The sequence below is a fragment of the Haliotis rufescens genome, unplaced genomic scaffold (assembly GCF_023055435.1).
Source record: "Haliotis rufescens isolate VD_foot unplaced genomic scaffold, xgHalRufe1.0.p SCAF_11, whole genome shotgun sequence".
NCBI lineage: Eukaryota > Metazoa > Mollusca > Gastropoda > Lepetellida > Haliotidae > Haliotis > Haliotis rufescens.
Window position 1 is genome coordinate 35,588,003 of NW_025963791.1, and position 25,381 is coordinate 35,613,383.

At 45.2% G+C, this 25,381-nt stretch overlaps 2 protein-coding genes across 2 annotated transcripts in view; one reads left to right on the forward strand and one right to left on the reverse strand.

The window, feature by feature from the left end:
• The window catches only part of LOC124152265 (protocadherin Fat 4-like), a 107,266-nt gene extending 106,403 nt beyond the window's left edge, over nucleotides 1-863 (reverse strand). The window contains exon 1 of the mRNA XM_048392689.1: nucleotides 795-863. The gene's annotated coding sequence lies outside the window, so the exon portion shown is untranslated. The remainder of the gene's footprint in view (nucleotides 1-794) is intronic.
• Nucleotides 864-7,481: 6,618 nt separating this feature from the next.
• The window catches only part of LOC124152297 (chromosome transmission fidelity protein 18 homolog), a 36,531-nt gene continuing 18,631 nt past the window's right edge, over nucleotides 7,482-25,381 (forward strand). The window contains exons 1-11 of the mRNA XM_048392690.1: nucleotides 7,482-7,642; nucleotides 9,842-10,081; nucleotides 11,234-11,404; nucleotides 12,617-12,747; nucleotides 14,419-14,502; nucleotides 15,262-15,314; nucleotides 16,555-16,693; nucleotides 17,710-17,880; nucleotides 23,558-23,655; nucleotides 24,249-24,372; nucleotides 25,126-25,238. Coding sequence (XP_048248647.1) covers nucleotides 7,582-7,642; nucleotides 9,842-10,081; nucleotides 11,234-11,404; nucleotides 12,617-12,747; nucleotides 14,419-14,502; nucleotides 15,262-15,314; nucleotides 16,555-16,693; nucleotides 17,710-17,880; nucleotides 23,558-23,655; nucleotides 24,249-24,372; nucleotides 25,126-25,238 — 1,385 coding nt within the window. The 5' untranslated portion in view covers nucleotides 7,482-7,581. The remainder of the gene's footprint in view (nucleotides 7,643-9,841; nucleotides 10,082-11,233; nucleotides 11,405-12,616; nucleotides 12,748-14,418; nucleotides 14,503-15,261; nucleotides 15,315-16,554; nucleotides 16,694-17,709; nucleotides 17,881-23,557; nucleotides 23,656-24,248; nucleotides 24,373-25,125; nucleotides 25,239-25,381) is intronic.

The window sequence follows — 25,381 nt, forward strand, 5'->3', positions numbered from 1 at the left end:
TTTGTGCATTGCATATACCGAAATATCCCTGTATGGTGGTATTGCCTTGTATGACGTGTTATTGCGTTCTTGTAACGGAGTGTACCCGCATAGATTCCTGTTAGAACTGATCCCCAGCATCCTATCCTGGTTGTAAGAAACGACTTGATGGATCGGGCGGTCATCCTCGTTGTCGTGGTTGCAATTTGTGTTTGTTTGTTTGTTGTTTAACGCCGCTCTCAGCAATATTCCAGCTATATGACGGCGGTCTGGAAATAATAGTCTGGACCAGATTATCCAATGATTGACATCATGAACATCGATCCACATAATTGGGATCAATGACATACATCAGCCAAGTCAGAGAGCCTGACTGCCCGATCCCGTTAGTCGCTTCTTACGACAAGCCTCGTCGCCTTTTACTGCAAGAATGGGTTGTTGAAGACCTATTCTACCCTGGATCTTCACGAGCCTGGTTGTAATGGAATGTCCACATTTTCGACAAGACACTTCCTACCCCATGTCCTAAACGCCACTAACTGAAAATGTACGAGTAATGAGACTATAAAAGTATCTCATGTATATTTCCCAACGCCAGTCAACCCTAACGACACCCAACATTAAGCTGCAAATTGAGCTCAGTCCTTATACAACAAATGTTATTATGATTGAGTCGTGAATAGTTCGGTCTGGTCACGGCCTCCACACCAATGGGCAGTTAACGTTAACTTGATAACTTCGTAACCCAACATTAGTTAATAGTGATATAATGTGCCACATAAGACCTATATGTAAGTATAAACAAGAGATCTTACCTCGAGACACGTGAACTAACCCTTGTATGCTCGTTGAAGCCCGGCACGTTTCACTGAGTATGTTAGTCACCACACCCTCCTGTGTTAACGCTGGGCATATGTAAAACATACCCGGCGCTCGTTATTTCTATAGCGCGTCGCCACACTCACACTGACAATGAAGGTTATATTTGAGCAGTATTCGGTTCAGGCACTTTATTACAAACTGGGGACAGATTTCGTAGAAGTGGGATACTTATGTAAATAGTTTTGATAATACACATCTGTGCCAGTTAAGATGTAACGTGGTAGACAAGTCTTCAAATATCTCGGTATGTGCGGACGTAGGTAGAAGGCACATTACGGGTACATGAATAGTCTGTCATACAGACCCTGATACAAATATTGTGAGTGAGTTTGGTTTAACGCCGCTTTTAACAGTATTCCAGTTATATCGCGGCGTGCCAGATTAATGTGGAAGGAAAGCCCGAAGTGATGCAGGTCACAGACGTTTAGCACATCGGTGAAACCCACGGGCACGGGTATGGTGCGCTCCTGATACAAATATATCCAAAGCATCCAATGCAAGTCTATAATGTTTGGCAAGTCTAGATTACAGTATAAATGAAGAGTGTCCCTGGGCTCCTTTTTATTATATTTTAATAAAGATAATTTAACAACTGTTATTTTCTGTAAGGGATGTTCATTTCAGAGCCTAGTTGTTAGTCTAGTACTTACTTGGTTTCAATAGATGGCTGTTACGGTTCTCACGCTTAGTGGTGGAAGGCTCCTAATTTGAACTCTTACAATAAGTCGTCGTTTTAATGCCACCTTATATAATGCAAGCTCCAACGGATTCAGTGCATGGCCGTTCTGGCCTAATTGTTCACCCATTTGTTTGGTCAGATTCGTTATAATGACCCGGGGAAATTATTAAATGTAAAACCTATCCTAGGCAATATTTTAAGTGGCATTATAGAGTGAGTATATGGTGTTACGCCGGTTTCAGAATATTCCAGCAATATCACGGCGGGGGACTCCAGAAATGGGTTTCACACATTGTACCCATGTGGGGAATCGAACCCGAGCTTTCGGTGTGACGAGCGAACGCTGTAACCACTAAGCTACCTCACGGCCCCGGCACTATGGAAGCTGTGGTAGCGAGGGAGACAGAGTAGAATTCAACTTAATTTGTATCCCTTTAATGCGACGTTCTGGTACAGATGCTATAGTACCTTTGTACAAAACATCAACCAGGCCCAATCCAGGCGTTATCAATTGCTTGATAAAGGTAGACTACCTTTGCATTTGCTTCAAACAAAATGGCGGCGCCCAGTCAAGACGATCTGCTCGATAATCAAGATCTATATTGTGATAAAATGGGTCTTACACCGCAAAGTGCATCAAATCACGTGAGCACCTTACTTAAAAACATGAAAAGATTTGGAAAACATCTTTTTACAACGAGTTGGCGGTGCACATGCTTTGCAAATCCTGCTATCGACTGAAATCTGCACGACAGTTTACGAACCAGATTTCGATTTCGTTGCGCGATTTTGATTGGACCATGCATAGACTCGTTAGTCCAGCCAAAATGTAACTCCATAATACCAGCCCAGTTCGGCAAGGGTGGAAACTAAACTTTTATAGCCAGTTAACTCTCTTGCTTCGGGAAGAAGCTGGTGGCGCTACGATCGAGCCCAGGAATTCCAGCGTAGTTCGGCAAGGGTGGAAACAGGACTTCTAAAGTCAGTTAACTCTCTTGCCTAGGGAAGATGACATCAAGCTGACAAGCAGTGCAACTGAAATAGTATTGAAAGAGCAGCTAACCCACTCACTCAGTACGGTGTAAAAAGTTATCGCACCTCTTAAAATTCCGTACACTCCTCTGCTGCCACATATAACCAATATTGGAGGAAAAGACCTCTCAAAACATTTGGATGAAGACATTGCTGCGGTGTACAGCAGGACATATTTTCACCCACTCACTAAAAATACAAAAGATCCGGGGTAGAATGGGTCTTCAGCAACCCACGTTTGTCGTAAGAGGCGACTTTGCTTGTCGTAAGAGGCGACTATCGGGATCGGGTGGTCAGGTTTCCTGGCTTGGTTGATGCATGTAATCGTATCCCAGTTGCATGGATCGATGTTCATGACATCAATCACTGGATTGTCTCGTCCAGACTCGATTATTTACAGACCGCCGTCATATAGCTGGAACATTGCTGAGTGCAGCGTTAAACAACAAACAAACAAACAAACAATACTCAATGCGGTGTAAAAATCTATTGTAGCCCGTAAAATCCCGTACTCCTCTACTGTCACATGTAACCAAGATTGCATGAAAAGAATACTTTTCTAAACAGTTGGATGAAGTTGTACGGTGGTAGACATTTCATGCCGCAGCAATACATATTTTCAACCACTCATTAAAATTACCCCAAACATTATGTCGCCACTGTCGCCACTCACGTTAACTAAACCCCCAGTCAAAGAGAAAATAATCGTAGATAGCCACACGATCAAGCGGCCACGTAGTAATGGGTAGAGAGATACTCTGTTGAGCAGCAGGTGGCCATATTCAGGGGAATAAATACATAGTTCAATAGCAAGATGTACATCCATGTTGATAGATGGATGGGGTGAGGAGACGGGTGGACATTCCGGTAAACATATACAGTAAACTACGGTTATAACGAACTCAAAGGGACTACTTATTTTATTTCGTTATAACCGCAGTTCGTTATGAGCATATATACAGCATAACTACAGCAAATAGTCGGGGCCAAAAAAGTAAGTTCGTTATATCCGTCAGTTCGTTATAAGCGTGTTCGTTATAAGCGTAGTTTACTGTAGGTAGATATTCGGATTTACAGATATATATATCCAGTCGAGCAGTCAGTAACACAATCGGGTAGATACACAAACAGGCAGGCAGTTAGAACACTGTGTAGTAATCCAGGCGAGAAATCAGTTAGTCGGTGAGAGATACAGTCGAGCAGTACGTTAGACAAGCGAGTAGATATACAAGCGAGAAATCAGTTAGACAATCGGGTAAATATACAACCTGGCAGTCAGTTAGACAATCGGGTAGATATACAAGCGAGAAGTCAGTTAGACAATCGGGTAGATATACAACCTGGGAGTCAGTTAAACAATCGGGTAGATATACAACCTGGGAGTCAGTTAAACAATCGGGTAGATATACAACCTGGGAGTCAGTTAGACAATCGGGTAGATATACAACCTGGGAGTCAGTTAGACAATCGGGTAGATATACAACCTGGGAGTCAGTTAAACAATCGGGTAGATATACAACCTGGGAGTCAATTAAACAATCGGGTAGATATACAATCTGGCAGTCAGTTAGAAAATCGGGTAGATATACAACCTGGCAGTCAGTTATACAATCGGGTAGATATACAAGCGAGAAGTCAGTTAGAAAATCGGGTAGATATACAACCTGGCAGTCAGTTAGACAATCGGGTAGATATACAACCTGGCAGTCAGTTAGACAATCAGGTAGATATACAACCTGGCAGTCAGTTAGACAATCGGGTAGATATACAACCTGGCAGTCAGTTAGAAATCGGGTAGATATACAACCTGGCAGTCAGTTAGACAATCGGGTAGATATACAAGCGAGCAGTCAGTTAGAAAATCGGGTAGATATACAACCTAGCAGTCAGTTAGAAAATCGGGTAGATATACAACCTGGCAGTCAGTTATACCATCGGGTAGATATACAACCTAGCAGTCAGTTAGACAATCGGGTAGATATACAACCTGGCAGTCAGTTATACAATCGGGTAGATATACAACCTGGCAGTCAGTTATACAATCGGGTAGATATACAAGCGAGCAGTCAGTTATACAATCGGGTAGATATACAACCTGGCAGTCAGTTATACAATCGGGTAGATATACAACCTGGCAGTCAGTTATACAATCGGGTAGATATACAACCTGGCAGTCAGTTATACAATCGGGTAGATATACAAGCGAGCAGTCAGTTAGACAATCGGGTAGATATACAACCTGGCAGTCAGTTAGACAATCGGGTAGATATACAAGCGAGCAGTCAGTTAGACAATCGGGTAGATATACAACCTGGCAGTCAGTTAGACAATCGGGTAGATATACAAGCGAGCAGTCAGTTAGACAATCGGGTAGATATACAAGCGAGAAGTCAGTTATACAATCGGGTAGATATACAACCTGGCAGTCAGTTATACAATCGGGTAGATATACAACCTGGCAGTCAGTTATACAATCGGGTAGATATACAACCTGGCAGTCAGTTAGACAATCGGGTAGATATACAAGCGAGCAGTCAGTTAGAAAATCAGGTAGATATACAACCTGGCAGTCAGTTAGACAATCGGGTAGATATACAAGCGAGAAGTCAGTTAGAAAATCGGGTAGATATACAACCTGGCAGTCAGTTATACAATCGGGTAGATATACAAGCGAGCAGTCGGTTAGACAATCGGGTAGATATACAACCTGGCAGTCAGTTAGACAATCGGGTAGATATACAAGCGAGCAGTCAGTTAGACAATCGGGTAGATATACAAGCGAGAAGTCAGTTATACAATCGGGTAGATATACAACCTGGCAGTCAGTTATATAATCGGGTAGATATACAACCTGGCAGTCAGTTATACAATCGGGTAGATATACAACCTGGCAGTCAGTTATACAATCGGGTAGATATACAAGCGAGCAGTCAGTTATACAATCGGGTAGATATACAACCTGGCAGTCAGTTATACAATCGGGTAGATATACAAGCGAGCAGTCAGTTATACAATCGGGTAGATATACAACCTGGCAGTCAGTTATACAATCGGGTAGATATACAACCTGGCAGTCAGTTATACAATCGGGTAGATATACAACCTGGCAGTCAGTTATACAATCGGGTAGATATACAAGCGAGCAGTCAGTTATACAATCGGGTAGATATACAACCTGGCAGTCAGTTAGACAATCGGGTAGATATACAACCTGGCAGTCAGTTAGACAATCGGGTAGAGATACAATCGAGCAGTACGTTAGACAATCGGGTATACAGATACAGTCGGGCAGTTAATTAACAATCGGGTATATATACAATCGAGCACAAACGTGAAGACACGGGGTGGGGAGGTATATGGTCGATCAACGTGGTAACCATGCAAGTAGGTAGATAAATAGTCGAGAAAAAGTCTTTTAGTTTCACAATCCGTGACCATGGTCAGAAAGCATTTCAGTGAATTGAACATATCAAAGCATTGTACAGCAAGGATCAATATCACGCACATTCTCTCCCGAGGTATACAACTCACTAACATTTCTTTACTGAATTGCATTACAGCCATTGAGTGTATTGTATCACAAATCATTCAGGCCCTAGAACTCGCCCACACTCAGACCCCGAATCAGTCCTCGCAGATAAAGCAGAATACGGTAGTGATTCTTGTTCTGTTCAATGGGTCTATGTCGCCCTGTACCCTAAGTACGTGAAATCGTGATCGCACAGCACCTCAGTCAATAGTTCGAATGCGACCTAGTTTAAATACATATATTCTTTTAAATCAACTCTGTTACTTTAAACTTCCGCTTATAAAGAGGCGACTTTCGCTCCCACGTGTTAAGGAATGTAACGCTTTGTGGTCGGTGTATAAATAAGTCACGGGTGTGACATGAACGGATACTGTATGGGTCAATTATGTCAGTTTGAGCGCGTGCAGAACGTGCAGAAATGGCTATGGAAATACGCAGTTACTTTTTAAATTAAATGTTAATATATTCATATTTGAGTTTGAGGTTTGAGTGAAGGAACTGTTCAGCTAAAATAGCCAGGTGTTGTTTGTTGTTAACGCCGCGCTAAGCGCTATTCCAACTATAATATGGTAGTGCTCTGTAAATAATCGAGTCTGGACCAGACAATCCAATCATTGACATCATGAGCATTGATCTAAGCAATTGAGATACGATGACATGCATCAACCGTCAGCGAGCCTTACCACCCGATCCCGGTAGTCGCTTCTAACAAGCATGGGATGCTGAAGGCCTAGTGTCAGATTAACTGGAGGGTGGGGTGGGGTGTGTGTGTCATGACATTAACAGCGAAAGAGGGGGTATCAAAGAGGGGTGTGTGTGTGTGCGGGGTGGGGGGGGGTGGGGGGGGTGGGGGGGGATATTATTATTTTGAACGAACGTTGTATAGGTACTGTCATATTCATTACGGGGAGGGTCGGCATATTTTACATGTATCAGTGTGTGTGTGTGTGGGGGGGGGGGGGGATGTATGAATAAGTGTTACATAAAATGGGGCGATGGGGAGGGGGGGGGGGGGGGGGGGGGGGGGGGCACAATACAGTCTTAACATGAACCCCTCCCCCCTCCCCTGATCGCGAAGAATGGTATATGCTGCCATTTAATGGTACTGATGCTCCAGTATCAAGTTTCTTTTATTGAGATATAAAATTGTAGGGTATGATCTCACCGACTGATATTTTTCATTATATGCTTCTCCTAAAATAATGTTGTGTATTGTCGTGCCTCTTTCCTTTGTCCGTCCCCAGTGGATACTGCAGACCCTTAGCTACTCGCAACACGGACATGTGAGACAATAAAACAAATTCCGCAAAGTTAAGAATCATATTTAGCGGTAAGTTGACTGGACGTATTTTGGAATTATGTCCCTTTGAAATATTCCGCGGGAAATGCAATGGCGGATTTGTTGATTTCTGAACAATAATCTTATAAACACGTTCGTGTGTGGGGGCTAAAAAAGCATCTGGAATTATACGAGAACACCATGGATGACTTCTTTGAGGAAGAATTTGCCGATGAACTTGACGCACTCGAAGATCAAGACGGTGAGTGTCTGATGACCATACTCACAAAAATGTCGCTCTGCCTATGTCGCCGAAGTAGCTGTGAACACCTGAACGGACACAAGATACACGTGAACGAAACAGATATTGTCAAACATACATCGATAGCCACTCAGTCCAGATGAATTCCATTATTTTATGTTGACGAATTGATGAGAACAGGGTTGTTAATGACGCTGATTGTCAATATTGATTCTGACGGGTAGCGGCGCAAGTTGTGATATAGAACAGCTGATACGTTTAACGGGGAGGGGATCCGTTATACACAGTACAGACCCCTGAAGAATGACGGTGATTTCATTGAAACACCGGGCCCATGACTGTGGAATATATTTATTTTATGAAAACAAAACAGTCTAGATAGACATGAAAAGGTAAGTCTATAGCCACTAGGGCTCGGGTGGGTGGGTGTAAGGGTGGGGGTGGGTGGGGTGGTACTGAGTAGGACTCGGGTACCCACAGGACTACCCAAACCCATGGTTATTCACATGATATATTGTTTAATCGCACAACATATCTAGAACTCTACATGTATCTAAATACATTTTGCCAGGGATACAGTCAAACTATTCCCAGTCGGACAATTTGTATCTATCTGTTGAGAACTCCTGTGGGTAGTAAATTTGGACTCTGGTAGGGTCGGCTAATTAGGGCAATGGTACCCGGGGAGTAAATTTGGACTCGTCCCAGCCCTTCTAGCCACCTCTAGCCAATGAAATCAGCATCAGGAAAATTATTTAGTTTTAGATCTGGAGGAGAGTAACATATTGTGTAATAAAAGATTTCATAGACTATTTGTAGTCCATCATATGGATAACATGTAATATCACTATCCTGCTTCAGTGGCCTGTGATACATGGCTATTATTAGGACTTATGTCCACTTACACACAACCATGACAACTGTGCCTTTTGTTATTTCATGAGATCGTTTTTTGTCTACAAATTGAGGTCATTATTATTACTATAGAACTTAAGGGACCAGTCATTTGTTTCAGGCGGTGTAAGGAGGAATCATGGGAGGGCCACCAAATAATATGACAGTCTCTAGGGGAGGGTCATCAAATAATATGACAGTCTCTAGTGTAGGGTCATCAAATAATATGACAGTCTCTAGTGTAGGGTCGTCAAAAATGATACACATATTTGGGATGGGTCATGAAAAAATTGACTTTACATGATAAAATATTATGTGGTTTTGCATCTTATCTTTTAGGGGAGGGTCGTGAAAAAATGTATGAGGTCATGGGGAGGGTCATCCCCAAAAATGACAAGCTTTAGGGGCATTGTTTTCAGTACATAACATTAAAAACGTCTGATCCCCCCACCCCTGTAATAGATGACTGGCTCCCTCATTATATTATGCTTTAAATTAGTGTCTAAACAATTACACATTTTGAAGAGTTTCCTTGACATCTTCATGGTTCGACTACATACAAAGACATATATTCTTGAGGAAATGTTTAGGTAGATATTAAGTTGTAGCAGTATCACGAGAGGTACATATGGTTTTATGCATCCCATGTTAGGTTTTATACCTCCGACTCGTATAAAACCTAACGATGTACCCCTTGTGATACTGCCACAACAAATTTTTCTTACCGACATGTTTTAATGTGACATTGTAAATTAATTAAAACAAATTCAAAGTTGATACAAGGGAGCTGATCGATTGAGCTGAGGTTATGTCTTGGTCTTCGGCTTGTTGCCAAACGGCTGTCTTACTCTCAGCATGCTTTTATGCATCTTCCCGAGGCAAGAGAGTTCACTAACTTTAAAAGTCCAGTTTCCACCCTTGATGAACTAGGCTGCAATTCCTGGGCTTGATAATCGAGATCTATATTGTGATAAAAAGGGTCTCACATGGTGAAGTGCATCAAATCATGTGAGCACATTGATCAAGAACATGAAAAGATTTGGAAAATATCTGTTGACGAGTTGGCGGTGCAAATGCTTTACAAATCCTGCGATCGACCGAAATCTGCTTGACAGTTTACGAACCGGATTTCGATTTCATCGCGCGATTTTGATTGGACTATGCATAGACATATTAGTCCAGCCAAAATATAACTCCATAATACCAGCCTAGTTTGGCAAGGGTGGAAACTGGACTTCTATATTCAGTTAACTCTCTTGCCTCGGGAAGATGGCTTTTCTGACCATGTTAAAATTTCTTTTTCAGATGATCCAGGTGACCCACTGGCTCCAAAGTCGAAGAAGACGCTTCAGTTCACGACACCCAAACCAAAGAGCAAGCACCCTCACCCAGGCGGGTGTTTAGTCAGCCCCACTCCTCTCACCCCACTCGAAAGCCCGTTGTCAGCCAGGAACGGACACATCAAAGAGAAAAGACCAAGAGATGACAGCTTCACTTGTCTGTCAGACAGTGATGAGGACATGTGTGACAGTCTCCCCAAAATAGGTGACTTGTAGCCCTTGTGTTCATTCTAAATGATATTATTAATCAAATAAGAGACAAGGTGACACTTGGTTCCACAGTCTAGTGGCCATGCTGGTTGTAGGTCTAGACATTGTGTTTTGTTGATTGTGTAAAACCTTATCTTTGAGTAATTTTGTAATAAGGGTTTCATGATGATCAAATCAAGTATGAGACTGGCATATTAGGGAAAAAATTTGTTTGTTCAAACTTAGGATTTTAATAAATCTGTACCCTGTTGCTTGCATTTTAACAGTGCTTTCAATGGATTGAGGTGAAACAGTTTCAAAGCTAAATTATTTTCGAAGTAAAAGAAGTTGCCTTGCAACAGTAAGACGTTAGGTATTATAACATGAACTTGAACCATGTTAGCACCTGTGTGGGGAATCTATATCAGAATAGGTTCCTATAGCAGTGTTCGAAATACCTGCCTGCCCGACCGTCCGAGACGGGTTGATTTCAACTTGGGCTGCCAGATTTTCAAATCCCCCTGCCCGACGGTCGGGTTATATTTCATATGTGAAAATATTCTAAATATTTCCAGATGATAAGCTTTAATTCACATGTAAAGGTGAATGATAAAATGAAACCAAAAAGAAACCCCGTTAGCTTATCCTGAGAAACATATGATTATAGTGGGCAGGCAGGTTTTGGTCAGGGCTGGCAAGTATTTCAGCTAGCCAGTCCTGTGGTCTGGCTGAAATTTTTGGGAGTTTCATACCCTGCCTATAGCAACCTATGCTGAGCGTAAGAGGCCACGCAATGAATTGGGTGGTCAGACTTGCAGCATGTCATGTACCCTGACAGTGTGGAGGATTGTCTGGTCCAGATTTGATTATTAACTAGCTGTCCTCAGAGAGCAGTATTAACCAACCAACAAACAAACAAACAAACAAACAAACAAACAAACAAACAAACAAAAAATGTTAACTGAGGTATTGCTGGTTAGTCTAGATCTTAAAACTCCAGTCAGGAGAAGAGTAAAGTATTATCAATAATCCGATTGCATACATGCAGTGCCTGGCGAGAAAGGAAAGTCATGCGATCACAGATGTAAATCATTTCTTATATTTTGCTGAGATTGGTATGATTGGGATGATGTGTGGTGGTGTTGTGACTGTTCTGCCATGGTGTCAGGTCCGAGAGCTAAACGGGCACGGACAGAGCCAGGAGAACCTCGGAGCCCCACCCCCCCTCCCGACTTGGATCCCAAGAAGCGGCCCCGGGAAGCAGCACAGAGATACAGTCTAGCACACAGGAATATCGCTGATATTGACATTGACGACTTTGGTGCTGACCTTATTGATGGTGAGAATTTATAGATGCTAAAATTATCCTCACATGCGGGATGCGTGTGCCACAAACATACACAGCCAGTTGACATGTATGATGAGTTGTTTTACTAATTGGGCTCCCAAAATAATATACATGTTTCAGGTAAAATGAACCCAAGGGGAAAGTAGTTGGTTTTTTATACCCCGCCATGAAGTGGAAGAGGGATATAGGAATGGGTGCTGGCCTTTCTGTCCATCCGTCTGTCATTCACGTTTCGTTTCTGGTGCAGAACTAAAAAACCATGAGAGATATCTCAACCAAACTTGATACATAGATAGGTCTAATGGTGGGCTGGAGCCTTTTGATAGTTTGCGACTTTGACTTAGACTGAAAATGGCACATAGATAGGTCTAGGGGTAAACTGGGTCATTTTGATAGTTTGGCATTTTTGAAAAAAAAACTTTTTCAAGTTTCCTTTTAAACGACTTTGATTTAGACTGAAAATGGCGGTTGTGCTCGCTTCCGGAGCAGATCTTCAAAACCGTACAATATTTCTTGCCTTTCACACAACCGGACATGTCATATTGGGGATAAGAGTATTTCATGCTTGTTTTGTTAATTTTTCTGTTTAATAATGGGTATCACTAATGGCTTGTTTAAAACTGATGTTAGTTGGTCACATTTTGAAGAGGGCCATTGGAGTAATAGAATGTTGAACTTCACTTTCACACAAACCTAGACTTTTATTTCGGAGAAAATCTGTCTTGCATACAGGTATTTAATGAATGCCGTTATTTGTGTCTTTTGTCAGTAAACAGTGGTAGAAAATCTTTTTTCTACTATGATATTTTGGTTTTGGAATCCCCTTAAGCTTAACCTTATGCAGTCTGTGTGAGAAGTCTTTGGGTTCACTTGCCCAAACTTGTCTATTGGCATCGTATTCAGTTCATATTCATGTTTTAGTACCGCCTCTGTGGTCTCATGTTAGAGCGTCTGCCCGGAGACACATCATACCAATAGACATCTAAAGACGGTACTTGCTGTTACCCTGTCTGGCGCTCAGGATTAAGGGGCTAAAACAAGGAGTGGTCAGCTCAGAGTCAGTGTGCTGTGTCTGAGTAGGGTATTCACGTTAAACTGCAGCATGGTAAAACCCGATTTCACCTCATCTCATGTTTCAGTGTTAAGGTTGGCAGGGCGTTGTCAGAGCTGGCTGTGGGTACACTATGTTTCTCTTTGTGTCAGACTACGAGTTGGAGCGTCCCCGAGTGTTGTCCCGCATCCCCAGCGACGGCTGCAGCTACATCAGTGTCACCAACATGGAAGGTCGGAGGGCGTACATGAAGCTGAGGGATAAGCTGGAGCTGGAGCGGGAGGTAATGGATGCAGTGTGGAAGTAGAAGTCAGGTGGAGGCTTTTACCTTGCCCTACAAAACTAGGTCCAGGGGACCCCAATTATTAATTTCTTAAACAATGCTTCGATGGATTGTGATTTTTTACTTCTCCAATCTCATTAAAATCAGATCTTAGTTCTCGCGATCGCTAAACAAAGATCTGAGGACATCCCATTACGGGTCACGTCAGAACGACCTTTCATCCAACCAATCAGAGCGTCGCTTACCAGATCATGAAAGTGACTGTCGGAATGTGTTTTCTAATAATGTAACCACGAAATATTTAACAAGGGGTATTCTGAACGATGGTTACGGGTTTTATAATTATATCCATACAATCTAGGCAATCTGTAAGCCATTCCAGCCAATATCAGTTTTATTTTTTTTAATCGAGAATACGTCAAAATATGTTTCGAAGCATAGTCGCTAGTTTGAAACTAGTGTTGTAAGGCTCGAGAAAGCTGCCTTCTGATTGGATAATGTTGATTTCTTGTCAGTCATTTCATTGGTCAGTCAAAATTCGCAAATGTTCCTTCTGACGTGACCCGTAAAGGGATGTCCTCAGATCTTTGTTTAGCGGTAGCGAAAACTAAGATCTGATTTTAATGAGATTGTTACTTCTCGATACAAGTATCGATCAGAATCGCACACTTAGTAAAAAGTATCGATTCTTACCTTAAATTTATTCTTTGATAAATGTTACACCAAACACTAGTTACTGTTGAAAAATGATTAGTGAAAATGTTAATATTTTCAACCATTGCACCAAACTTGACACTGCCAAATGTGAATTGTTTGTGTGCCAGGTTTTTGGCCATTCTGTCTATGAAAAAGATGGCTAACGCACCAGGGAAAAGAGCACATGCAAGTATCGTGATACATATCGGATCATGAGTAAGGTATCGTGATACGTATCAGATCGCACAGCTGGTGTATCGTCCCAGCCCTAATTTCACCCACCTCACGTCCCAAGGAAGACTTTAAATGGAAAGTTTGGGTATTGAGAAATAGTTGTAGTAGATAGTAGATTGTACAGTCTAATCATTGATGTAGATATTCCATCTTCCCAAGGCAAGGGAGTTACTTACTGTAGAAGTTCAGTTTCCACCCTTGCCGAACTAGGCAGGAATTTCTGGCCTCCATCATAACGCACCACAAGTTATGTCCCTTCTATGTCCCTCCTCTTGACAAATCAGATTCCACCTCTCATATCACTTGCATTTACTTCAAATAGAATGGCGTTGCTATTTGAAGACATTCCGATCCATAATCAATATCTATTTTGTAATTAAACCTGTCTTACTTCGAAAAATGCACTAAATCACCTGAAAACCTTGATTAAAAACATGAAAATATTTGGAAAATATCTGTTGATGCTAACTTGATGGTGCACATGCTTTGCAAATCCTATAATGGACCGAAATCTGCACAGCAGTTTAAGAACTGGATGTCGATTTCATTACGCTATTTTGATTGGACATCATAGACTCGTTTGTCCAGCCAAAATAAAACTCCATAATTCCAGCCTAGTTCAGCAAGGGTGGAAACTGGACCTTTGTAGTCTGTTAACTCTCTTGCCTCGGGATATTCTAGATGAGCATGAGTGTCTGTGTTGATGATGTGAAGTTCAGCATAGTGGTGTTGATGTTTCAGTTTGACAGTGTAGGGAAGGACTTGAAAGCCACACAACTGCTGACAATTCCTGTCTCTGTGCTTCGGTATCAGGCAGAGGAGGAGGTGAGTTCCGTCATGCACACCGACCAAATGTTTGTTTGTTTGTTGTTTAACGCTGCACTCAGAATTATCAGCAATGACAGCGGTCTGTATATAATCAAGTCTTGACCAGACAATCCAGTGATTGACATCATGAGCATTGATCTATGCAATTTGGATACGATGACATGCATGAATCAGGTCAAGGAGCCTGACCACCTGAACCTGTTTGCCTCTTTCGACAAGCATAGAATCCTGAAGACCTATTCTAACCCGGAATCTTCACGGGAACAGATTATTTAGGTCTATGTATATGATCTCATGGGCATAATAGGTGAGGTCCAACTAAAATGGTATTTAAGTGGTCCAGATGAGGGTACAATGTTAGCATCCTCCTGTCTGTTTGGTCCATGTTATTCACCACAGGCGCCAGTCACGGGGATGCAGATGTTATGTTGATGGCTGTGACATAAAGCATCAATCACAATTTCTATTTCTTTCTTTGAATTAGGGCGTCGGGTAGCCTAGTGGTTAAAGCGTTCAATCGTCACGCCTAAGACCTGGGTTAGATTCCCAACATGGGTACAATTTGTGAAGCCCATTTCTGGTGTCCCCTGCAATGATATTGCTGGAATATTGCTGAAAGCACCGTAAAACCATACTCACTCACTCACTCACTCACTCACTTTTTCTTTGAATTCTTTGTAAGTTGACTTGTGTGGTACACACTAGGTATTATGTTGACAGATGTTTTATTAGATCCATGCGCTTATAACTTTTCAGAGGAGGCAGAAGGTAATAGAGGAGGCTGAGAGAATATCCCAACAAATAAATAGGTGAGATTTCCATTACTCTAGGAGAATAATGTCTTTGTGAGAAGAAACTGCCTCTGTTGTGGGTCTGCTTATTAACTGTTCACATAAAGTGACTCACAGTCTCAAGCAACTGCGACATGAATGAGGTAGAAGGACTACAGAATGTGATTGTTATGCACTATCAGAGCTTGAGGATGCCAGGAGTCGCGTCATAGTATATACGCACCATTTCTAGTCCCGCCCAGAAGCCAATATTCAGCCCCAAGTCTGTGGCAAATGACTGGATTAAGTCCCAATTTGAATTAAAAATTTATTAATTCATCAGAATTTATGAAATTAAGAACATTAAAATAGTCAAATTTTGAACAATATCACGATTTTTTGCTGCATTAGCCTGCCAAAGTCACTTAGTTAGGAATCCTAGATACATCCTGAATATTCTTCCACTGACTCTGCTACCTGATCCCTGGCCCATTATATTCCCAAGGTGATACTTCCACGTCCGTCTGAAGCCCGGGGTACTATAATGCTGAATAACAATCTTTTCAATACAGATCTGCCTGTTCCAGTTGACTAATTCATAAAAGTGGGGGGGACAAGTATTGAACATGCCATGGTTTCTTTAGGTTCTGTTCATCTTCCTGAGGCAAGGGAATTAACTGACGTTAAGTCCAGTTTCCACCCTTGCTGAACTAGACTGCAATTTCTGGGCTTGTTTGTAACGCCACCAGTGGCTATTATGAGTTATGTCCCATCTATGTCCCTCCTATTTACCAATCAGATTCCTCCTCTCATATCACTTGCATTTGCTTCAAACAAAATGGCGGCACCCAGTGAAGACGATCTGATCATTGATAATCAAGATTTTTATTATAATTAAACACATGAGCACCTTTATTAAAAACATGAAAAGATTCAGAATATGTATGTTAACGATAAATTGACGGTACACATGCTTTGCAAATCTTGCAATCGACTGAAATCTGCATGGCAGTTTACAAACTGGATGTTGATTTCGTTACACAATTTTGATTGGACCATGCATAGACTCGTTAGTCCTGCCAAAATATAACTCCAGTTCTAGCCTAGTTCGGCAAGGATGGACACTGGACTTTTTAGAAACAGTCTATTCAGACCTGAGGGATGGGAGTTTTGAGGTTCATCTGTTCAGTCCTGAGATGGAATACTGTTTGTATTATTTATTGTCCACGAATTAAAAATATCGCAACTGATTTGTGTTGTATTTCCTTGCTGCTTATAGGGAGATCAGTGATGATTTGTCCACACTGGATGAAGCGGAGGATAAGGAGAATCAAGAACCTGACAAGGCCGAGCCCCAGCGTAACTTGTGGGTGGAGAAATATGCCCCTCGGCGCTACACGGAGCTTCTCAGTGAGGAGGTAGGCATCAGGGAGTGTACCATCGGATTATAAACATCATTACCGTAACCATGGTTACCAGTGCTCAGAATTAAGGGGTGTCCTCTTGTCTTTGAGGTTTGATGCAAAAGTATTCAATCTGGAGATCTCATAAAGCTTTAAAATTTTAACATCGGAGCTATGACAAAGATCCCTCAAACTTTTGTGCTTAATTTTTAACATTGGAGACCCATGTTCAACAGAAATAAGTATTAAACCCACTTGCCCGGAGACCCAAGGTGAACAGAAACTAGTATTAAACACACTAGCCTGGAGACCCATGTTCAACAGAAATAAGTATTAAACCCACTTGCCCGGAGACCCATGGTGAACAGAAACTAGTATTAAACCCACTAGACCGGACCAGTTTTGTTAATGTTAAAGGTATCCTGAGGGCCAGTAGAGTTTCAAACATTTGTGGGTGGTGTTCCTATGTGGTATCACTAATCTTGTCAACATGTTAATGATAAAGGGTGACGCTATTTCTCAGGGGATTATCATTTGAAGAAGCATGAGGTCTTCCATCAACTGCCCAATGGAGGAGGGCAGTTGAAAAGACCGATGGCTTCTGCAAATGATAAAGCCCTTAAAAATAGCATTATTATGGTTAAAATGGATAGAATTTGTTATCAAATTAAAAATAAACAATATCGGTTTTGAAACATTTGCTGCAATCAACACACAACGAATGTCACTGACCCACTTTTACAAATATTGAAACATCATAGAACAAACCAGATGACGTTGCTATTGCATTCCCCATGACATCACCTACAAGGGGCGTGATAATGGCTCGTTGTCAAGCAGTATGAGGGCATTATCAAGTGACAGTGGCCTGCTCGTTTCTGATAACATGCGGGCGGTTTAATTATATTTTTTCCATTTAAGCTATAACAACATGATGATCTGGCTATGACATGGCTTTTTGTGTCTGTATTATTTTTATCGATTTTATGTGCAGTCTGTCTGATAATGATGTGTTCCTCGCTGTCGATTAGACGTTGAACCGCACGCTGCTGCACTGGCTGAAGCTATGGGACTTTGTGGTGTTCGGGAGAGATCTGCCAGTCAAGAAGGACAAGAAGGAGAAGAAGAAGCAGGAGTTTAAGAAGTGGAAGCAACCAGAGGTCCTTGAGGAGCTCGACAAGTTCCACAGACCTCAGCAGAAGGTGGGTGGACACAGAGGCTGGGTGGACACAGAAGGTGGGTGGACACAGAAGGTGGGTGGACACAGAAGGTGGGTGGACACAGAAGGTGGGTGGACACAGAAGGTGGGTGGATACAGAAGGTGGGTGGATACAGAAGGTGGGTGGACACAGAAGGTGGGTGGACACAGAAGGTGGGTGGACACAGAAGGTGGGTGGATACAGAAGGTGGGTGGACACAGAAGGTGGGTGGACACAGAAGGTGGGTGGATACAGAAGGTGGGTGGACACAGAAGGTGGGTGGACACAGAAGGTGGGTGGCCACAGAAGGTGGGTGGATACAGAAGGTGGGTGGACACAGAAGGTGGGTGGATACAGAAGGTGGGTGGATACAGAAGGTGGGTGGACACAGAAGGTGGGTGGACACAGAAGGTGGGTGGATACACAGATGGTGGGTGGACACAGATGGTGGGTGGACACAGATGGTGGGTGGACACAGAAGGTGGGTGGCCACAGAAGGTGGGTGGACACAGAAGGTGGGTGGACACAGAAGGTGGGTGGACACAGAAGGTGGGTGGATACAGAAGGTGGGTGGACACAGAAGGTGGGTGGACACAGAAGGTGGGTGGACACAGAAGGTGGGTGGCCACAGAAGGTGGGTGGACACAGAAGGTGGGTGGACACAGAGGGTGGGTGGACACACAGAAGGTGGGTGGACACACAGAAGGTGGGTGGACACAGAAGGTGGGTGGACACAGAAGGTGAGTGGACACACAGAAGGTGGGTGGACACAGAAGGTGGGTGGACACACAGAAGGTGGGTGGACACAGAAGGTGGGTGGACACAGAAGGTGGGTGGACACAGAAGGTGGGTGGACACACAGAAGGTGGGTGGACACAGAAGGTGGGTGGACACACAGAAGGTGGGTGGACACAGAAGACGGGTGGACATTCAGGGTGGGGGACACAGAAGGTGGGTGGACACAGAAGGTGGGTGGACACAGAGGGTGGGTGGACACACAGAAGGTGGGTGGACACACAGAAGGTGGGTGGACACAGAGGGTGGGTGGACACACAGAAGGTGGGTGGACACACAGAAGGTGGGTGGACACAGAAGGTGGGTGGACACAGAGGGTGGGTGGACACACAGAAGGTGGGTGGACACACAGAAGGTGGGTGGACACAGAGGGTGGGTGGACACACAGAAGGTGGGTGGACACACAGAAGGTGGGTGGACACAGATGGTTGGTGGACACAGAAGGTGGGTGGACACAGAAGGTGGGTGGACACAGATGGTGGGTGGACACACAGAAGGTGGGTGGACACACAGAAGGTGGGTGGACACAGAAGGTGGGTGGACACAGAGGGTGGGTGGACACACAGAAGGTGGGTGGACACACAGAAGGTGGGTGGACACAGAAGGTGGGTGGACACAGAAGGTGGGTGGACACACAGAAGGTGGGTGGACACACAGAAGGTGGGTGGACACAGAAGGTGGGTGGACACAGAAGGTGGGTGGACACAGAAGGTGGGTGGACACAGAAGGTGGGTGGACACAGAAGGTGGGTGGACACACAGAAGGTGGGTGGACACAGAAGGTGGGTGGACACACAGAAGGTGGGTGGACACAGAAGACGGGTGGACATTCAGGGTGGGGGACACAGAAGGTGGGTGGACACAGAAGGTGGGGCATCAGCAGAAGGTGGGTGGACACACAGAGGGTGGGTGGACACAGAAGGTGGGTGGACACACAGAAGGTGGGTGGACACACAGAAGGTGGGTGGACACACAGAAGGTGGGTGGACACAGAAGACGGGTGGACATTCAGGGTGGGGGACACAGAAGGTGGGTGGACACAGAAGGTGGGTGGACACACAGAAGGTGGGTGGACACAGAAGACGGGTGGACATTCAGGGTGGGGGACACAGAAGGTGGGTGGACACAGAAGGTGGGTGGACACAGAAGGTGGGTGGACACAGAAGGTGGGTGGACACAGAGGGTGGGTGGACACAGAAGGTGGGTGGACACAGAAGGTGGGTGGACACAGAAGGTGGGTGGACACACAGAAGGTGGGTGGACAAAGATGGTGGGTGGACACAGAAGGTGGGTGGACACAGAAGGTGGGTGGACACAGAGGGTGGGTGGACACAGATGGTGGGTGGACACAGAGGGTGGGTGGACACACAGAAGGTTGGTGGACACACAGAAGGTTGGTGGACACACAGAAGGTGGGGCATTAGCAGAAGGTTGGTGGACACACAGAAGGTGGGGCATTAGCAGAAGGTGGTGGACACAGAAGGTGGGGCATCAGCAGAAGGTGGGGCATCAGCAGAAGGTGGGGTATCAGCAGAAGGTGGGGCATCAGCAGAAGGTGGGGCATCAGCAGAAGGTGGGGCATCAGCAGAAGGTGGGGTATCAGCAGAAGGTGGGGTATCAGCAGAAGGTGGGGCATCAGCAGAAGGTGGTGGACACAGAAGGTGGGGCATCAGCAGAAGGTGGGGCATCAGCAGAAGGTGGGGTATCAGCAGAAGGTGGGGTATCAGCAGAAGGTGGGGCATCAGCAGAAGGTGGTGGACACAGAAGGTGGGGTATCAGCAGAAGGTGGGGGACACAGAAGGTGGGGCATCAGCAGAAGGTGGGGTATCAGCAGAAGGTGGTGGACACAGAAGGTGGGGCATCAGCAGAAGGTGGGGCATCAGCAGAAGGTGGGGTATCAGCAGAAGGTGGGGCATCAGCAGAAGGTGGGGCATCAGCAGAAGGTGGGGGACACAGAAGGTGGGGCATCAGCAGAAGGTGGGGCATCAGCAGAAGGTGGGGTATCAGCAGAAGGTGGGGCATCAGCAGAAGGTGGGGCATCAGCAGAAGGTGGGGCATCAGCAGAAGGTGGGGCATCAGCAGAAGGTGGGGCATCAGCAGAAGGTGGGGGACACAGAAGGTGGGGCATTAGCAGAAGGTGGGGTATCAGCAGAAGGTGGGGTATCAGCAGAAGGTGGGGGACACAGAAGGTGGGGTATCAGCAGAAGGTGGGGTATCAGCAGAAGGTGGGGTATCAGCAGGAGGTGGGGCATCAGCAGAAGGTGGGGCATCAGCAGAAGGTGGTGGACACAGAAGGTGGGGTATCAGCAGAAGGTGGGGGACACAGAAGGTGGGGCATCAGCAGAAGGTGGGGCATCAGCAGAAGGTGGGGCATCAGCAGAAGGTGGTGGACACAGAAGGTGGGGTATCAGCAGAAGGTGGGGGACACAGAAGGTGGGGCATCAGCAGAAGGTGGGGCATCAGCAGAAGGTGGGGCATCAGCAGAAGGTGGGGGACACAGAAGGTGGGGCATCAGCAGAAGGTGGGGTATCAGCAGAAGGTGGGGTATCAGCAGAAGGTGGGGCATCAGCAGAAGGTGGTGGACACAGAAGGTGGTGGACACAGAAGGTGGGGGACACAGAAGGTGGGGCATCAGCAGAAGGTGGGGCATCAGCAGAAGGTGGGGTATCAGCAGAAGTTCGGGTATCAGCAGAAGGTGGGGCATCAGCAGAAGGTGGGGCATCAGCAGAAGGTGGGGTATCAGCAGAAGGTGGGGGACACAGAAGGTGGGGCATCAGCAGAAGGTGGGGTATCAGCAGAAGGTGGGGCATCAGCAGAAGGTGGGGTATCAGCAGGAGGTGGGGTATCAGCAGAAGGTGGGGTATCAGCAGAAGGTGGGGCATCAGCAGAAGGTGGGGTATCAGCAGAAGGTGGGGCATCAGCAGAAGGTGGGGCATCAGCAGAAGGTCGGGCATCAGCAGGAGGTGGGGTATCAGCAGAAGGTGGGGTATCAGCAGAAGGTGGGGCATCAGCAGAAGGTGGGGCATCAGCAGGAGGTGGGGCATCAGCAGAAGGTGGTGGACACAGAAGGTGGGGTATCAGCAGAAGGTGGGGTATCAGCAGAAGGTGGGGTATCAGCAGAAGGTGGGGCATCAGCAGAAGGTGGGGTATCAGCAGAAGGTGGTGGACACAGAAGGTGGGGTATCAGCAGAAGGTGGGGTATCAGCAGAAGGTGGGGGACACAGAAGGTGGGGCATTAGCAGAAGGTGGGGTATCAGCAGAAGGTGGTGGACACAGAAGGTGGGGTATCAGCAGAAGGTGGGGGACACAGAAGGTGGGGCATCAGCAGAAGGTGGGGTATCAGCAGAAGGTGGGGGACACAGAAGGTGGGGCATTAGCAGAAGGTGGGGCATCAGCAGAAGGTGGGGGACACAGAAGGTGGGGCATTAGCAGAAGGTGGGGGACACAGAAGGTGGGGCATCAGCAGAAGGTGGGGTATCAGCAGAAGGTGGGGGACACAGAAGGTGGGGCATTAGCAGAAGGTGGGGCATCAGCAGAAGGTGGGGGACACAGAAGGTGGGGCATTAGCAGAAGGTGGGGGACACAGAAGGTGGGGCATCAGCAGAAGGTGGGGCATCAGCAGAAGGTGGGGCATCAGCAGAAGGTGGGGTATCAGCAGAAGGTGGGGCATCAGCAGAAGGTGGGGCATCAGCAGAAGGTGGGGCATCAGCAGAAGGTGGGGCATCAGCAGAAGGTGGGGGACACAGAAGGTGGGGCATCAGCAGAAGGTGGGGTATCAGCAGAAGGTGGGGCATCAGCAGAAGGTGGGGTATCAGCAGAAGGTGGGGTATCAGCAGAAGGTGGGGCATCAGCAGAAGGTGGGGCATCAGCAGAAGGTGGGGCATCAGCAGAAGGTGGGGCATCAGCAGAAGGTGGGGGACACAGAAGGTGGGGCATCAGCAGAAGGTGGGGTATCAGCAGAAGGTGGGGCATCAGCAGAAGGTGGGGTATCAGCAGAAGGTGGGGCATCAGCAGAAGGTGGGGCATCAGCAGAAGGTGGGGCATCAGCAGAAGGTGGGGGACACAGAAGGTGGGGCATCAGCAGAAGGTGGGGTATCAGCAGAAGGTGGGGCATCAGCAGAAGGTGGGGTATCAGCAGAAGGTGGTGGACACAGAAGGTGGGGTATCAGCAGAAGGTGGGGGACACAGAAGGTGGGGCATTAGCAGAAGGTGGGGCATCAGCAGAAGGTGGGGGACACAGAAGGTGGGGCATTAGCAGAAGGTGGGGGACACAGAAGGTGGGGCATCAGCAGAAGGTGGGGCATCAGCAGAAGGTGGGGGACACAGAAGGTGGGGCATTAGCAGAAGGTGGGGGACACAGAAGGTGGGGCATTAGCAGAAGGTGGGGGACACAGAAGGTGGGGGACACAGAAGGTGGGGCATTAGCAGAAGGTGGGGCATCAGTGGAATAAATTGGAGGAAGATCAAGAGAGTTGTTGTGGATTTGGAATAGGGAAAAGAGGGCTGCTGAGTTGGGGCGAGGAGATGGACAACAAGGTAAGAGGATTGAAAGAAAAGGATGTAGTTGCAAGAGCAGTGAGAGACTTAGAGGGGGAAGGGAGGTAACTCTGTACAGGGTACAGGATGATCAGGCAACACAAACTATCTGGGCAAATAGGCCTCTCTTTGGCCCAAAGTCCTTTAGCCCTTTATCCAAATACTACTAAACCACATCCTGATGTCAGTACAAGGTAACAAGAAGATCAACAGCATGGTTGGAAAAGGCAGCAAATCTAGTTGGGAACCCAGATATGTAGACTTGGAGCAACATTTAGACGCTCATTATTCCTGTTATATTTCTGTTGGGATTGTGTTGTTGGAGTACATGTGGGAGCACACTGTTACAGGTTACACTGCTGTGTGGGCCACCGGGCCTGGGGAAGACCACGCTGGCGCACATCGTTGCAAGGCATGCTGGCTACAATGTGGTAGAAATGAATGCCAGGTAATTCTTTGTTCAGAACACATAGTCTTTCATTTACAAGAAATCATTTACAAGACGCAAATCAAAGTAACATGCTTGTGAAAACCAATGCTTGACATGAGTTTCTGAAGGGTTGTATACTGTTAGTAGAAAACACATATGAAAACTTACTGTTTATGAAAGATAAATCAAATTGTTATCATAAAAGATTAACATAATATGTCAAAGATAAACTGTTTTGCGTAAATTTAAACATTACTGTTTATCGTAATTGAACTAAAATATTGAAAATGTTGTATATTTATATATATCTAGATCTAACGACAACAAAATTTGATATTTGAAAAACATGAATTGCACTAATGATATGTAATGTAGTGTTTCTCTAGAGACTGATGATCTGCATTAGAGATCATTTCGCTATTAGATACAACTTCACCGCTTGTCCTCTACTCAAGTGGGTTTTTGACTAAGTGGAAAAACTACTGACTGCTGACTGAAAGGCCCAAGATTTGACTACTGACTTGTAGCATCCCCCATCAAGACCCTCTCACATGCTTGACAACCAGTTTGTTTCGTTTCCTTGACTTGATGTGTTGGTAACTTTAATTCAGTGATGATCGAAGTGCTGATGTCTTCCGGAACAAGCTTGAGGCAGCGACACAGATGAAGGCGGTACTCGGTGCCGATCCCCGTCCCAACTGTCTGGTCATAGATGAGATTGATGGAGCTCCACAGGTCTGTTCTCTCACAGCTTCTCCATGTTCCGTAATTACTGTCAAAACCCAAAACATAAAGATGGAGACAAAGACAAGAACCTAGAAGTTCTGTATATTTTTTCCACTGCTGACTGCAAACTTACATATTCACCACAAAGAAACTGTTAACTGTACGACCAATAAGACCGGCATCAGAAAACATGGTAACACTGCACACATGGCAACATATTCAAATAACTTCTTGAAGAATGAAAACAAAATTTGAAATGTCTGTTTAATTTGTTTACACCTCCATACCTGGATTTTGCACACAAAAAGTCATAAAGAAAATTATGCATATGCAACTGCTAAAATTATTGGCTGACATTGTCATTAATTGAAATGTTTTCTTTTCCTCTGCCATACTTAACGTTGTAGGTCAGAACTTAAATAGTTTTCAAAATATCTTCCAGAAGACAGCCACTGGTGGCCAAGTTGTCTTAATTTGTGCAGAGTTGCCTCCCTTATGTGCGTCAGAAAACTACGATCATCGGTTAGAGTCTTAGTGTGCCCTAATTATGTTTTAGTCAGTCAACACCATCACCATCCTTATTAGTTCCACAAAAATGGTTAACGTCGGAGACCTGCATCAGTTCAGACTTTCCTCCTACATCAAGCTACATCACTGGAATACTGTTCAAAACGGCGTTAAACCAAACGCCATCCCTCTAACTTGTATAAAGGATGTCTGAAATTTGAACATTGTTGTTAATTGGTTCCCTTCTATTGTCAGGCAGCAATCAACATTTTGCTAAACCTTGTAAAGCGGACAGACCAGAGTACCACCAAGAAGAAGAACGAGGGCGGAATTCTGTACCGGCCCATCATTTGTATATGTAATGATCAGTAAGTTTGTCTTCATGTGCAGTGGGTGAATCTGTCTTTAATGATGCTATTGTTGTCACATTATTACAAACATAAAGTCAAGTGGTCCTTGTCATAACCGTACTGTTTAAAGTAAAAATTAAGACCTCAGCACCCCCAGCATC